Source organism: Mesoplodon bidens (assembly GCF_964165515.1).
Source record: "Mesoplodon bidens genome assembly, chromosome: 11".
Classification (NCBI taxonomy): Eukaryota; Metazoa; Chordata; class Mammalia; order Artiodactyla; family Ziphiidae; genus Mesoplodon; species Mesoplodon bidens.
This window is the reverse complement of record NC_138167.1, coordinates 44,439,973-44,454,704: the sequence shown is the minus strand read 5'-3', so window position 1 is coordinate 44,454,704 and position 14,732 is coordinate 44,439,973. Positions and strand designations below refer to the sequence as shown.

General features: G+C 50.3%; 1 protein-coding gene across 2 annotated transcripts; it reads left to right on the top strand.

Annotated features, from left to right (window-relative positions):
- The first annotated feature begins 144 nt into the window (after positions 1–144).
- On the top strand, positions 145–10,957 carry SOAT2 (sterol O-acyltransferase 2). 2 transcript variants are annotated; one of them, XM_081247898.1, is made up of 15 exons: positions 145–295; positions 748–803; positions 1,312–1,448; positions 1,800–1,859; positions 2,208–2,315; positions 4,749–5,025; positions 5,439–5,508; positions 6,306–6,390; positions 6,896–6,941; positions 7,153–7,282; positions 7,702–7,799; positions 8,901–8,999; positions 9,521–9,656; positions 10,202–10,347; positions 10,556–10,957. In XM_081247898.1, exons 1-15 carry the CDS (start codon positions 187–189, stop codon positions 10,604–10,606), a joined length of 1,608 nt encoding a protein of 535 aa, XP_081104024.1. In that variant the 5' UTR covers positions 145–186; the 3' UTR covers positions 10,607–10,957. The 2 variants fall into 2 exon arrangements, with proteins under 2 accessions (XP_081104024.1, XP_081104023.1); XM_081247897.1 differs by having other exon boundaries at positions 145–307.
- The last annotated feature ends 3,775 nt before the right edge of the window (positions 10,958–14,732 follow it).

The window sequence follows — 14,732 nt, the reverse complement described above, 5'->3', positions numbered from 1 at the left end:
TAGCTGAGATGGTACTGCCTTCCGGAAGGGGATCATGGATCGGATAACCTATAACCCCTCCTCCTGAAAGGACTTTAGTCTTTGGACCTGTCAGAGGAGCTGAGTGAGATAAGAGCTCTGCCAGGCAAGCCTGAAGGAAGGAAGGGAACACTTACCAGCTGCCGCAGCCCAGTCAAGACACACATCATGGAGCCAAGGGCGGCCCAACTGCGGAGGAGAGAAGGGCTAGGAGGAGAGCAGGAGGACCGGCCCTCCAGAGAAGGGGAGCCCCACTCTGGGAATGCAGAATGCCCAGGTGGGGATGGAGGTGGGGTGCACTGTCGAGAGGGGGTTCCTGCTGTCTACCTTCAATTCTTCCTGCTGTCCTGGGAGGCCAGTGAAGGCAGATCCCAGCCTCTGCCCCCTAACTACCCAGCTGGGGAAGGGAGGAGAAAAGAGCTATTCAGTACCTTGCCTTATCTTTCTGACTCTTTTACCCCAGACGGTGATTAGAGTAGCTTCCTGTTCCCTGGGTACCCTGTTTCCAGGAATGTCATCAGGCTCCCCACTTGGCAGTGACCTCCTCACCCCTTGCAAAAATAACTTCCCCTTCTGATTGCTCCCCCACACACCATGATACTAGATATTGACTGGTTGGGAGTGGGGAGGCTGCTGAGCACACAGAAAGCACTTCCTGGTCAGAGGATGCCTCTGGGTCTGCACTAGGCAGCAGAACCCTAACTCCTCCCCTTTGACCCCTTATCCTAGGAAACAATGAGACACATAGAGGCCCAGATTTGCTACAATGGACCCGACATATGCAGGTGAGGGAGGTCAGAGGTCAAAATGGACAGGTCCTGGAGTAGAGGGAGGGAGGGGTGAGGACTGGTTTGATGATAAAGACAATTTGTTCTCGGGTTCAAACCCCTCAGGTCAGAGCTACGAGTTAAGATGGAGGGGTTTGAAACACAGGTCATCAGGATAGGGGCCAAAAGTCAGCCAGTGAACAGTCTTCTGTTAATAGGACTAGAGGTCAGGAGAGGGAAGGCTGGGGTCAGGGAGAAGAGAGTAGGATCAGAGATGACAAGGTGGTTGAGGTTCAGACCCAGAGTTTGAAAGCATCTTTCCTGGATCCTCACTGCTGCCCTGGGAAACCAGAGGGAGTTAAACTGGGGGTGGAAAGCTCTGGGCAGCAGCCATGCTGTTCATCTTTCCATCCCTAGCACTTAGCAATGTGCCTGGCATGGAGGGAGGCTCAGTCAATGTTTGGTGAGTGGGAGGATGGCTGACTGGATGGAGGGACTGCGGGCCCTGCCCTGCTTTGTCCTGTAGGCTGTGAAGACGCAGTTGCTGGAGCAAGCACAAGGTCAGCTGACGGAGCTGCTGGATCAGGCCATGTGCGAGGCTATTCAAGCCTACCCGCCACAAGACAGACCAGTGTCCTCCATTCCTCCAGATTCCTTGCGCAAGTAAGAGTCTGAGCAGCCAGGGGGCTGGGGAGGGGCTGCGCAGCCCCCTCCATCATAAGGATTATGAGCCAGAGATGCTATCCCATGTGCCCTTTGCCAGCGCTGATGTAACTCCAACTTCAGTCTTCCCTCTTCTCCCCTTATCACCTCTGCCTTCCTGACCTCCACTGCTGGGCTTTGGTCTGCCCTGGCCTTCCCTGACCTTCCACCTGGTCCTGCCCGCTGGCCCTAACCCTGACCTTCCCCTACTACTGCCCTCGGCTCCCAAATATTGACGTCCCGCCAGGCCCTACCCTCTGCCTACTGCCTTCTTCCTTTGGGCCCTGGCCCAGAATAACTGTCTCAATTCAGGACCCGGGAGCCATCCCTGGGGAAACGGAAAGTTTTCATCAACCGCAAGTCCCTGCTTGAGTAAGTCAGGGGTGAGGACGGGATGAGAAGAAAAGAAAGAGCTTTGTCTGGGGGTCCAGGGCACCTCATTTGTCATCCTCAGGCTCTAGGTGGTTTGGGGGAGGACTTGGAGATGTTTTCTAAGGTTCTGTTTCTCTATTTGCCTTGGGTGTGATTGTGGAAGAAAGGCCACCAGGATGAGAATTGTCTGGGCTGGAAAGAGCTTTGTACAGAAGTCCTAGCCGTATTGCAGCCCATAGCTGCAAATTCCCAATCACTAGGTCCCATCCCCACTTGTGTACAGTGCCTGAGCTAGTCTGCCTGACCTTGAGGACTCTCCCACTGACATTCAGGCCCCTGTCCTTCCAGCGAGCTGATGGAGGTGCAGCATTTCCGCACCATCTACCACATGTTTGTCGCCGGCCTGTGTGTCTTCATCATCAGCACCCTGGCCATCGACTTCATTGATGAGGGCAGGTAGGCACCCCTCCCATTCGGGATAGGCCCACAGATAAGATCAGACCACCTGGGTTCCCAGTGTTCCACTTGCCACCGGCCTGAGAGAGCACAGGCCCATTTGATTATTAGACACACATCAACGTGGCTTTCCAACCACCTTCCCACCCAAAAAGTCCTCTTAGCACAGCCTTGGATAGCCTTTGTTCTGTTTTCCCAGAGTTAGCCCTCTGGGAACACTACTCCCCCCCTCAAATCCTTCTCAATTGGACCCTTGTCCTGAAGCAGACATACATGTATTTGCACACACAAGCATGGTTCCCACCCCACCCCTCTCACACAGTCTTTTCCAAGGCAGTGGTGTTTGGTTCAAGTAAACTCCAGTGAGCCCCTCCTAAGTACCAGCCCTGGGGGGCAGAGAGATGAGGGGCCAACCCCAGCCCTCTCTGTGAGGCACTCCCAATCTTGTGGGGAAGACAAGATCTTGTGCACACAAGTGCCTTGGTGGGTCGCTTCCCCCCAAAAGCACCTCCCCACTCTGGGGATGAGCCTCAGGGAACTGTAGACCCCTGGGGGTCTGGACTTGCATGACCCCACCTCACCCTACATACGGCTTAGGAAGCAGTAAAAGGAAGAGGACCAAGGACCTGCAAGTTCAGCAACAGCACTTCCTTCTGGCAAACTTGTTGTTCATCCTTATAATTAAGGATCAAATCTCAGGAAAAGTTTCAAATCTATGTAAGATGGCTCCTTCTCCATCACCCCCCTCCGTCCCAGACCGCTCCCCAGGGGTAACATTTTTAATGGTGTTGAGAGCTTCCCTCCAGAGCATTTCGATGCATCCACTTCCAGATGTATATAAGAACCAAGGGAATGTATTTTATGGGGGTTTACATTAATAAGATACTTACTGTACCTATTGTTTCCTTTTCACTCCCTAATGACCCATATTAGAGATCTTTCCATGTTGGTCCATTGATTTTAATGACCACAGAGTCTGGAAGTGCCAGCTTTTGTTCATTTAGTTCTTTACTAATGGACGTTTGGGTCGCTTCTAATTTTCTAATTTCTCACCATTACAAACCATACACTCTTTTTTGGCTGCACAGCGAGGCTTGCAGATCTTAGTTCCCTGACCCTAGGGATTGAACCCGGGCCACGGCAGTGAAAGCACTGAGTCCTAACCACTGGACCGCCAGGGAATTCCCCAAACCGTATACTCTTTTTATTTTTTACTTTTTAAATATTTATTTATTTATTTGGCTGTTCCGGGTCTTTGTTGTGGCATGCAGGATTTTTAGTTGTCGCATGTGGGATCTAGTTCCCTGCAGGGATCAAACCCGGGCCCCCTGTATTAAGAGCTTGGAGTCTTAGCCACTGGACCACCAGGGAAGTCCCCAAACCGTATACTCTTTTTTAACAATTAATTAATTTATTTAGCTAATAATAAATTAGCTAAACTTATTTAGATAATAATAAATTATTAATAAATTTATAATAAATTATTTCTTATTATAAATTATTGATTAATTGATTTTATTTATTATTTTATTTTTAATTAATTAATTTATTTGGCTGTATTTGATCTTAGTTGTGGCACACGTGCTCTCTAGTTGCCCTACAGCACGTGGGATCTTAGTTCCCTGACCAGGGATCAAACCCACATCCCCTGCATTGGTAGGTGGATTTGTAACCACTGGACTACCAGGGAAGTCCCAAACCATATAGTCTTTTTTTTTTTTAATAAATTTATTTATTTTATTTACTTATTTTTGGCTGCGTTGGGTCTTCGTTGCTCTGCGCGGGCTTTCTCTAGTTGAGGCAAGCAGAGACTACTCTTCGTTGCGATGTGTGTGCTTCTCATTGCAGTAGCTTCTCTTGTTGTGGCTCGCGGGCTCTAGAGCACAGGCTCAGTCGTTGTGGTGCACGGGCTTAGTTGCTCCGCGGTATGTGGGATCTTCCTGGACCAGGGATCGAACCCATGTCCCCTGTACTGGCAGGCAGATTCTTAAGCACTGTGCCACCAAGGAAGTCCCCAAACTGTATACTCTTAACCTAAGCAAACAAAACACTCAACAACATGCTTTCTATTAATTCAAGTCTCCAGCTCCAGATACTCCAAAAGTACAAAACTAACAAAAATCAAAGTTAAACTCTAGGCACCTCAGACCCTAACACCGGTGGCATGGGATGTACTGAACCCTTCTGCAATGCCACAGAGGGCTCTAAAGGTTATTTGGAAGCAAAGCCATCCCATGATTGAGTCTCCTCGGGCAACGCCCTGTGCTAGAAGTCCTGGGCAACAGAGGTGCCATCTTGAACACTTTCAGAGATGGGGAGCTCACAACCTTGGCAAGATGCCTCAGTTTGTCTTCCAAGAGCTCTGACTGCAGAGGAAGGGGACAAGGATGGGCCTCACACCTGTCTACTTTGTCTCTCCTTCCCCACTCCCAGGCTGATGCTGGAGTTTGACCTACTGATCTTCAGCTTTGGACAGCTGCCCTTGGCGCTGGTAACGTGGGTCCCCATGTTCCTGTCCACTCTGCTGGTGCCCTACCAGGCTCTGCGGCTGTGGGCGAGGCCCCAGTCCAGAGCGGCCTGGACGCTGCGGGTGGGCCTGGGCTGCATGATGCTGGCCGGTCACACAGCAGTGCTCAGCATCCTTCCGGTCCATGTAGCAGTGGAGTATCAGCTCCCGCCAGCCTCCCGCTGTGTCCTAGTCTTTGAGCAGGTAGGTGATGGGCGGGACCAATGGTGGGCGGGGCCCCTGGGAAGGAGGGCATTGGATACTGTATTGGTGGGGGCGGAGCTAGTTACCAGGGGCGGAGTCCTTTGCGAGGGATTTGAGCCAACCAGCAGGCTCCAAGGAAATGTAAACGAACGAACGGACACTGCTACGCAAATATAATCGATTGGGCTGGCCAGCTGGAGACTCTGCCCTTTCCGGTACCCCTTTACCGTCGATTCATCCCAGCAGCCGTCTGTGTTAGGCTATAAGACAGTCCAACAAAAAGATAAAGTATGGGCTTTGACCGTACAAAGTTTACAATCTGCCTGCCCCTCTCCCGTAAAAGAGACACAGAGAGGTTAAGTGATCTGTTCAAAGTCCCACAGCACCTTAACCTCTTTTCCATTCCATCTCAGGTCAGGCTCCTGATGAAAAGCTACTCCTTCCTGAGAGAGATTGTGCCTGGGACACTTCGGGCCAGAGGAGGTGAGGCCTTCAGCAGGAGCTGCTGTGAACTCAGTCCTCTTGGCTGGTTGCATGAAGCCAGTAGCTGCAGGCTCCTCATAAAAGCTCCAACCTCCTAAGGCCATCTTGCCCACGGGTCACAGCTCTGGCCCCCAGGTGGGCTCTGTGAGCCTTAGTCTTTAGGCATTCTCTTAGGTCCCACCTCTGAGACCCCTCCCCTGCTGCCCAGGACTTCTGGCTCATTCTTATTAAGACCTAGGGTATGAGAGCCTTCCATTAGGTAGTCAAAACAGAATGAGAGGGCTTCCCTGGTGGCGCAGTGGTTGAAAGTCCGCCTGCCGATGCAGGGGACACGGGTTCGTGCCCCAGTCCGGGAAGATCCCACATGCCGCAGAGCGGCTGGGTCCGTGAGCCATGGCCGCTGAGCCTGTGCGTCCGGAGCCTGTGCTCCGCAACGGGAGAGGCCACAACAGTGAGAGGCCCGTGTACCGCAAAAAAAAAAAAACAGAAGGAGAGAGAAGTGGGTGGTGCAACTTGTGGGTGCCAAATGAAGCTCTGGCCACAGCAGGTCCTGTGCCAGAAAATGGGGGTGACTGGAATGGAAGCAAAAGGAGGGTGTTAAAGAGCAGGTTCAGCTCCTGCCCAGTTTCACCCCCCGACTCCACCTCCAGATCCCATATCCAGTTCCTCACCCATCCCCCCACCTCTGTCCTATCCAGCTCTATTCACCAGTCCCACTGCCCTTCCCCAGCATCCCACCCAGCTGTGTCCTCTCTCCCTTCCCTCTTCACTGATGGACCCCTCTTACTCCTCCCCAGGTGAGGGGATCCGGGCCCCCAGTTTCTCCAGCTACCTCTATTTCCTCTTCTGCCCCACACTCATCTACAGGGAGACTTACCCCAGGTAAGACCCTGCACCCCCTCCCCCAAATGCCCAGGCCCGTCAGGGATCTAGCCCTTCTAGTCTCCTCTCCCTGAGGTCTTTAGCCTCATCCCAGACACTGGCCACTTTCTCAGGCAGCACCCCATAATAAAAATGGGAAGTAAGGAGCAGGTATATTACCCCTTCTCCTTGCCCCAGCTCATGGTGATACAAGGGTGACTAACTGTCCTGGTTCGCCCAGGACTGCCCCAGTTTTAGCACTGAAATTCTTACATCCTGGGAAACCTCTCAGTCTGGAGCAAACTCCAGATGGTTGGTCACCTTAGTAGACACTCAAGCTAAAAATCCACTTGTCGTCTCTGTTATAGAAGGTCCAAAGCGTTCTAGACCCCCACCTCCCCAGATAATCCTCCCAGGCCTGAGCAATTGAGGGAGCTGGGGAGAGAGGGCCCCAGGTGCTGGGCCCCGGCCCAGGCAGGAACAAGATAAAAGGATGAGAAACATATTATCCCCATTGCTGCTGCAGGACACCCAACGTCAGGTGGAATTATGTGGCCAAGAACTTTGCCCAGGTCAGAAGATGGGGTCAAAGGGTGGACTACCCATGACTCATGGTGGCTGAGGGGACATTTCTGGGATTGAAGTAAGGGAGGCCTGGGGAAGAGGTCAGAGGGTGGCGCTAAAGAAAGAGGAGGCAGTTGCTGGGCCAGAGTCTGATTCCAGAAGGAGGGGCAGCGACCAGGGATTCCTTTCAAAGTTATGCGTCCTCCACCCCGTCCCCAGGCCCTGGGCTGCGTGCTCTATGCCTGTTTCATCCTGGGCCGCCTCTGTGTTCCTGTCTTTGCCAACATGAGCAGGGAGCCCTTCAGCACCCGTGCCCTGGTGCTCTCCATCATGCACGCCACCTTGCCAGGTATGCCCACCAGAGGCAGGGCTGCAGGAGGCTGCACCCTGGGGAAGGTTTAGCAGGGAACCCCTCCCTCCGCTCACTCTTAGTTTCCCTCTGACTCTCCCTTATCTGCCCCCTCCTATGGTTGCTCATCGTCAGGATCTCACTTCAGATTGCCACCTACTCCCTACCTTTCAACCACTCTATGAAATCCCAGCAGGCAGAGGTTTTGACATTCATCTCTGTATCCCCAACATCTGGCATGGGCTTCATGAGCAAATGGAATGAATGAATGAGTGCATGAATTAGTGAATGATTAACAAATGATTGGTAGGAGTTGGGGCCCTTGTTGCTGGGTGAGGGCTTCCTGGGGGAACCCCTGGAGCTTCATGGGGGATCAGGGGGGCCAGGCTGACGTGCAGCCCCTTGTCTCCACTTACCAGGCATTTTCATGCTGTTGCTGATCTTCTTTGCCTTCCTTCACTGCTGGCTCAACGCCTTCGCAGAGATGCTACGATTTGGAGACAGAATGTTCTATCGGGTGGGGCCTGGACCTGGGCTACTTGGGAGCTGGATGCAGGGAGGGCTAGGGAAGGATGTGGGGAGGATGGTGGCTATGTTGGCTGTCACCTGGTTACCGAACCAGGTTCATTTGACCAATTCGCAGTAAGCCAAACACTGAGACGCCAAGATTTACAGCGGAGAGAGGGTTTATTCACAAGGCAGCCAAGTGAGGAGAAGGGAGAACAATCTCAGATTCACCTCCCCAAAGGCCAGGGGCTTGAGATATTTATGGGATAAAGAAGCAAGATGATCTTAGGTATGGGGAAAAGTGATTGGAGGTAGAGAAAAGGTGAGGTAATCGGTGTTCTGCACAGGTGTATCTGAGTTACATGCTTCTTCATGGGATGCATGTTAAAAAATGGAGGCACTTAGCATGATCTGAGGGTGGAGTTTTTGGCCCTCTGAGGTCAAAAGGTCATTCATCCGACACCTGTGCAAGCCCAGTTTTAGGGTCAGTGGTCCCAACCAGTCTTAGCCCGCTTGAACTAGACAAGAGCCAACTCCAAGTTCCTGGAAAACTTATGCCCCCTGTTACTATACTGACCCATACATCAGAGGTGTTATCTATACAGGGCAGTTAAGGAGTCAAAAAAAAAAAATTAAGGCTTAGTCAGTGAAGGCAGGTTACAAGCAGAAGGGTTTTTTAACAAGCTGTTCCCGTACCTGCTGTTCTGTAAGATGAGCTCAAGAATTTCCATTAGTCACCAGTTTCTGTTAACCCTGTGGGGCACGATTTCAGCATCAGCTGTGCTGTCAGTCTTCCACAGTGAGAAATGTGCTCCTCTGGGTATGGTTGTATTGTCACCCCTCTACCCCCTGACCAGCCAGGGCTAACTGCTCTTATGGGGATGCTAATTTGGAATCTTCTTCTCCTGAAAGGGAGAGTAGGAGGGAGGGCAAGGACCCCAGATGCTGAAGAGGGAGTTGGGAGGTTGCTTGCTGTCTCTCTCCTGCTGGGAGCCAGCCCTTGTGGAGAACACTGGGACAGGGGGCAGGAAGCAGAGGAGAGAAGCTGGGGCCTGGGCAGAGACAGGGCCCTGATGCTCACCTCCTCTTCCCCGCTGAACCACGCCCCCAGGACTGGTGGAACTCGACGTCCTTCTCCAACTACTACCGCACTTGGAACGTGGTGGTCCATGACTGGCTGTACAGCTACGTATATCAGGATGGGCTGTGGGTATGGGCTCTGCACACCCCGTCAGCTCCCAAAATTAATGGAATCTCTCTGGGATATCCTCTCCTTCCCTTTCTCTGCACCGTTCATCTTTTCCAGACCTAAGGGCCCCTTTGACTTTCACCTGCCCCCATTCTACCCAACCCAATGGGCAGAAAGTCCTTCTTATGATCTAACTTCCTTCCTTCCTTGTCCTCAACTACACCTCCTCCACAGGGCATTTCTCCCCTCCATAGCCTCTAAGGAACATGCATATAGCAATTTTCAGTTACCAAGAATTTTCACATACTACATAATCTGCCCTGTAACCCTGAGAAGTATTATTATATCCCCTTTTGAAAGTTGCATCTAAGGCCCAATGGACTAATAAAATGCTCTTAAATAGGACATGTCAGCCCTTCTGATGGCAAATCCCATATTCTTTCCACTGTACTACACAACCTCTGGCTTCCTTAAGGAGGGGGCTCTTTGTGGAGGGGGCTTAGGGAGACTCACTCCACCCTCCTACCCCCGGCTCCTGCCAGCTCCTTGGTGGCCGGGCCCGAGGGGCAGCCATGCTGGGCGTGTTCCTGGTCTCTGCAGTGGTCCACGAGTACATCATCTGCTTCGTCCTGGGATTCTTCTACCCTGTCATGCTGTTGCTCTTCCTTGTCATTGGAGGTGAGCTTGGCCTCTTTATGCCCCTGGAGAGGGAGACAGCCAGAGGGAAGAGACCTGGAGTCCCCCTCCTGGAGATTGCAGACTGATGGGAGAGGCCACTTATCCAAGACAGAAGGGGAAAATGTGTGTGCCTTCTGGGGAAAGGCGTGAGAGTTGTGTGTGAGAGTTGGTGGCGGGGGGTGGTGATGGACGGACTTGGGAGCAGGGAGGGAGGCAGCAAAGGGGTATCCTGGGGGATGTGGGAAAAGACCTCTGGCTGGAGAGGAACATCTGAGCAGGGCACACATACAGGGAGACAAGGGAGAAAACTGGTGTGAGGTTGGGAGGTTTAGTAAGAGATCCAGGATACTGAAGTGTAGACTGAGGAATCCTGGTTTTACATGAGCCACTTGAGACCTCCATGAGCTTCTGGAGCTGGGTTCAAGATCTTCCTCAATGGCGCCTTCCTGTTCCAACTCTTCCCCGTGCCCTGAGATAGGAAGGCAGCCAGGAAGATTAGATACCGGTATCTGGAGCTGAGGTGACAACATTTCCTCCTGCATCAGGGCCACTGAACTTCATGATGCATGACCGGCACACGGGACCAGCGTGGAACGTGCTCATGTGGACCATGCTCTTTCTGGGCCAGGGCATCCACGTCAGCCTGTACTGCCAGGAGTGGTATGCACGGCGCCACTGCCCCCTGCCCCAGGTAAGGGACCATGACCCTCGCTCAGCTTCCCACCCAGGAGGACCTGCCTCCACTTCCCAAGAGCCAGCCCCCTATTGTTGCCCAATTCCACAGCCACAGTCAGGGGCCAGGGCCCAGTTTGGGGGTGAAGGATGGGCTCCCGTGTTTTAGATGCACAGGGTAGGCACTGGGAGGGACTTTATTCACAACTCACCTTTCTCTGGCACAGACAACCTTCTGGGGGCTGGTGACACCTCGATCTTGGTCCTGCCATACCTAGAGGTCAGGGCACACTCACTGCCCAGATGACACCACCAAGTTCTCTGCCTGCAAAGCCTGGGACCCGGGCTCCTCCCTGAATTCCCAGACCTAGCTCTGAGTCAAGGGGGCCTGCCGTGCCTGACCCCACCAGAGAACTCCAAGGACTGAGATCTGTGGACCTGTGGACAGGTGAGCACAGACTCAGAATGGTGGTGGCTCTTGAGCCCCCAGCCCCGTGGGTTGGGCAAAGGGCCCCCTCTCACTCCATGGCTGTTCAGACTGGGGGAGACACGAAGGGCCTTACAGATTTGGTGAAGGTGGGGTGACTTAAAGCAACTCGGGCCATCAAGGTCTGAGAGGTGTTTGTTTTCTCTCTTTGTGCTCTTTACAATACAGTAATAAACTCTTTGTATCGCTTTTTATTCATTCGTTTATTCATTCATTCATCATTTGTTGAAGACCCACTTAAAAAAAATTCTTAATTGAAGTATAGTTGATTTACAGTGTTGTGTTAATTTCTGCTGTACAGCAAAGTGATTTCATTATACATAAATATGCGTTCTTCTTTATATTCTTTTCCATTATGGTTTATCCCAGGACACTGAATATAGTTCCCTGTGCTATACAGTAGCACCTTGTTGTTTATCCATTCTATATGTAATAGTTTGCATCTACTAACCCCAAACTCCCAGCCCATCCCTCCCCCACCCCCCCTCCCCCTTGGCAACCACAAGTCTGTTCTCTATGTGAAGACCCACTTTTGACAGGCATGACTGAAGACAGGCAAAGTCTGCAGAGGCAAGACTTTGTGATGGGAGGGGCTGAGGGTCTTGGGTGACATCCCCCCTTACCTATTCTATGCCACCCCATCGCCCCAAAACTCAGCCTTACCCCCTCTTCCACCTCTCCTCCTTCAGATCACATTTCCCCAACCCTTGAATCCTCTGTTCCCGGCAACCTCCGGCACATCCTGAGAGGGCACATGGCTGGCCTCCTTTCCTTCAGAGGACCCAGGAGAGGAACCTCCTGTACAGACCTTAGCCAAATCTTTTAACTTCGTGAGCCTCAGCTTCCACAGCTATAAAATGGACATTTAGGCAGTTCCCTGGTGGTCTAGCCGTTATGATTCAGCGCTTTCACTGCTGTGGTCCAGGTTCAGTCCCTCGTAGGGGAACTGAGATGCCGCAAGCCATGCGTTGCGGCCGAAAAAAAAAAGGACACTTAGGTGCTTTGTGACCACATAGAGGGGTGGGATAGGGAGGGTGGGAGGGAGACACAAGAGGGAGGAGATATGGGAATATATGTATATGTATAGCTGATTCAATTTGTTATAAAGCAGAAACTAACACACCATTGTAAAGCAATTATACTCCAAGAAAGATGTTAAAAAAAAAAAGGACATTTAAGTTAGAAGTGTCTTGACTATATGGGGACATACTGTTCCCTCATGCCCCTTTCCAGTCTACTCCTCAGCCAAAGGCAACTACTTTCTGATTTCTACCCTCATATATTAGTTTTGTTTCTTCTTTTTTTTTTTTTTTTTTTTTTTTTGCGGTACGCGGGCCTCTCACTGTTGTGGCCTCTCCCGTTGCGGAGCACAGGCTCCGGACGCACAGGCCCAGTGGCCATGGCTCACGGGCCAGCCGCTCCACGGCATGTGAGATCTTCCCGGACCGGGGCACGAACCCGTGTCCCCTGCATCAGCAGGCGGACTTTCAACCACTGCGCCACCAGGGAAGCCCTAGTTTTGCTTCTTTTACAACTTCACATGAATAGAGCTCTACAGTATGTACTGCTGTAGGGATGTAGTCTTTCTTGCTCTGATGAATATAGTTCTCAAGATTAGTCCACGTTTTGAATGTATCAATTGTTTGTACTTTCTTCCTGCTCAGCAGTATTCCATTTATGAATATACCACAATTTGTTTATCCATTTACCTGTTGATGGACATTTGAATTGGGGTTGCTATGAATAGGGCTGCTCTGAAGATTCATACACAAATCATTTTGTGGGTAAATTTTTTCATTTCTTTTGGGTAAATGCCAAGAAGCAGAATAGCTGGATCATAGAGGTGATACATGCTTGACTTTATAAAAAGGTGCAAAACTTTTTTCCAATGTGGTTATATTGTTTTACATTGCCACCAGCAGTGTCTGAGAACTCTAGCTGGGCACAGGACTTCTCACCAATGTTTGATTTTGCAAGTCCATTTTTATTTTGGTCATTCTAGTGGAGTGTAATTATAATTTACATTTCTCTGATAATCAATGGCATTGAACACTTTTCCATGTGTTTATGGACCGCTCATGTATCTTCCTTTATGAACAATCTATTTAAGTCTTTTGCCCATTTAATTTTTTAATTTTTAAAATTTTATTTTATTTGTTTATTTTTGGCTGCATTGGGTCTTCGTTGCGGTGCACAGGCTTCTCATTGCAGTGGCTTCTCTTGTTGTGGAGCATGGGCTCTAGGCACGCGGGCTTCAGTAGTTGTGGCTCACGGGCTCTAGAGCACAGGCTCAGTAATTGTGGCACACGGGCTTAGCTGCTCCAAGGCATGTGGGATCTTCCCGGACCAGGGCTCGAATCCATGTCCCCTGCATTGGCAGGCGGATTCTTAACCACTGCGCCACCAGGGAAGCCCAATTGCCATAAACATTTAACAGTATAATATTTTGCCAGGTTTGTTGCTCACTGCTTGTTCTTTCTCCTTTTCATCTTCCTCTATCTTGACTTCTCTGTTCTCTAACTGAAATTTTCTTGAGTAGTTTCCTCAGGTGAGATATGGAATTGATATACTCTCTGAATCCTTTATATCTCCATATACCTTTCTTTTGTGCTAACAGGTGAATGCTTCCTCAGCTGGGTATGAGATGGTGGGGTAGCCATCCTTTTCTCTCAGTATTCCTACTGTTAACTTCCAGTGTTGCAGATGAAAAGTCCTGTGTCAATCTGATTCTTTTCGCTTAGTAAATAACTTGCTTTTTCTGTCTAGACACTTGAAAATATCTTTCTTTCATCTTGGAATTCAGGAGTTCCATGCTTAGATGTATGTCTTCTCTTTTTGTATCTTCCTATGCCCTTTCAGTCTGCAAGCTCAGAACTTTCTTCAGGCTGGCAAAATATTCTATTTTTAAAGTATTGTCTCTCCTCCATTTATGCCTTTTCTTTCTTTTGGAACTAAAATATTTGAATGTTAGGATTACTGGGTCTCTTCTCCAAATCTCATATTTTGCTCATTATTTCCATCTCTTCGTATTATTTGCTCTGTGCTTTGAAATATTTTTCCACTTCTTCTTCCAAGCCACTAATTTGAGTCCCGCCAGTGACCAGACTTCTTTCTTTCAGTAAATAGGCTGATTTTTTTTGTTGTTAAAAATAATGTTTTTTTGGTTCCAGAAAGTATTTTTTGGGTACACTACTAGAATCTCTTTAGCTGCTCCTAATATTTTCTTAAGTTGTCACGTACCTCTTCAGTGGTTCCTGTGCTGTCCCGTAGGCAGGAACACCAGCTATAATGACCTCATCCCTGTTAGGGCCAAGGCCCTCTGAGTCATGTTCTTCCAGTATCCCTATAGTCCTGACCTCTGCTCAGGGGCTCTCCAGAGCTGGTCTCCAGGCTCCTGTGTGGTGAGAATGAGGAAGCTCCTCACCTGTCTCCACACCAGGCCTTCCCCATACTAATGCCAAGTCCAAGCCTTCACTTGTATACCCTGATGCCACTGGTCCCAGCAGCAATATGGCTAAAAAGAAGCACATGTTTGGAGATGGAAGTAAAAAAGTCCCCTTAGAACAGTGGTTCTCAAATTTGAGCCTGCATTAGAATCATGTCCAGGGCTTGTGAATATGGACAGTTGAACCCCACCCCAGGAGTTTCTGATTCATGAGGTCTGGGGTAGGGCCTGAGAATTTGCTTTACTAACCAGTTCCCAGACAATGCTGTTGCTGCTGATCCAAGAACCACGCTTTGGGGCTTCCCTGGTAGCGCAGTTGTTGAGAGTCTGTCTGCCGATGCAGGGTACACGGGTTCGTGCCCCGGTCAGTGGGAGAGGCCGCAACAGTGAGAGGCCCGCGTACCGCAAAGTTTAAAAAAAAAAAAAAAAAGAACCACGCCTTGAGAACCACTGCGTTAGAATACACCAAACC

Excerpts from the sequence above, each read along its gene's own strand:
- SOAT2 (XM_081247897.1), top strand. The coding sequence starts at position 187 with ATGGAGCCAAGGGCGGCCCAACTGCGGAGGAGAGAAGGGCTAGGAGGA. Across the intron at positions 1,860-2,207 it reads AACCGCAAGTCCCTGCTTGA|CGAGCTGATGGAGGTGCAGC; the intron begins GTAAGTCAGGGG and ends CTGTCCTTCCAG. Across the intron at positions 7,283-7,701 it reads CATGCACGCCACCTTGCCAG|GCATTTTCATGCTGTTGCTG; the intron begins GTATGCCCACCA and ends TCCACTTACCAG.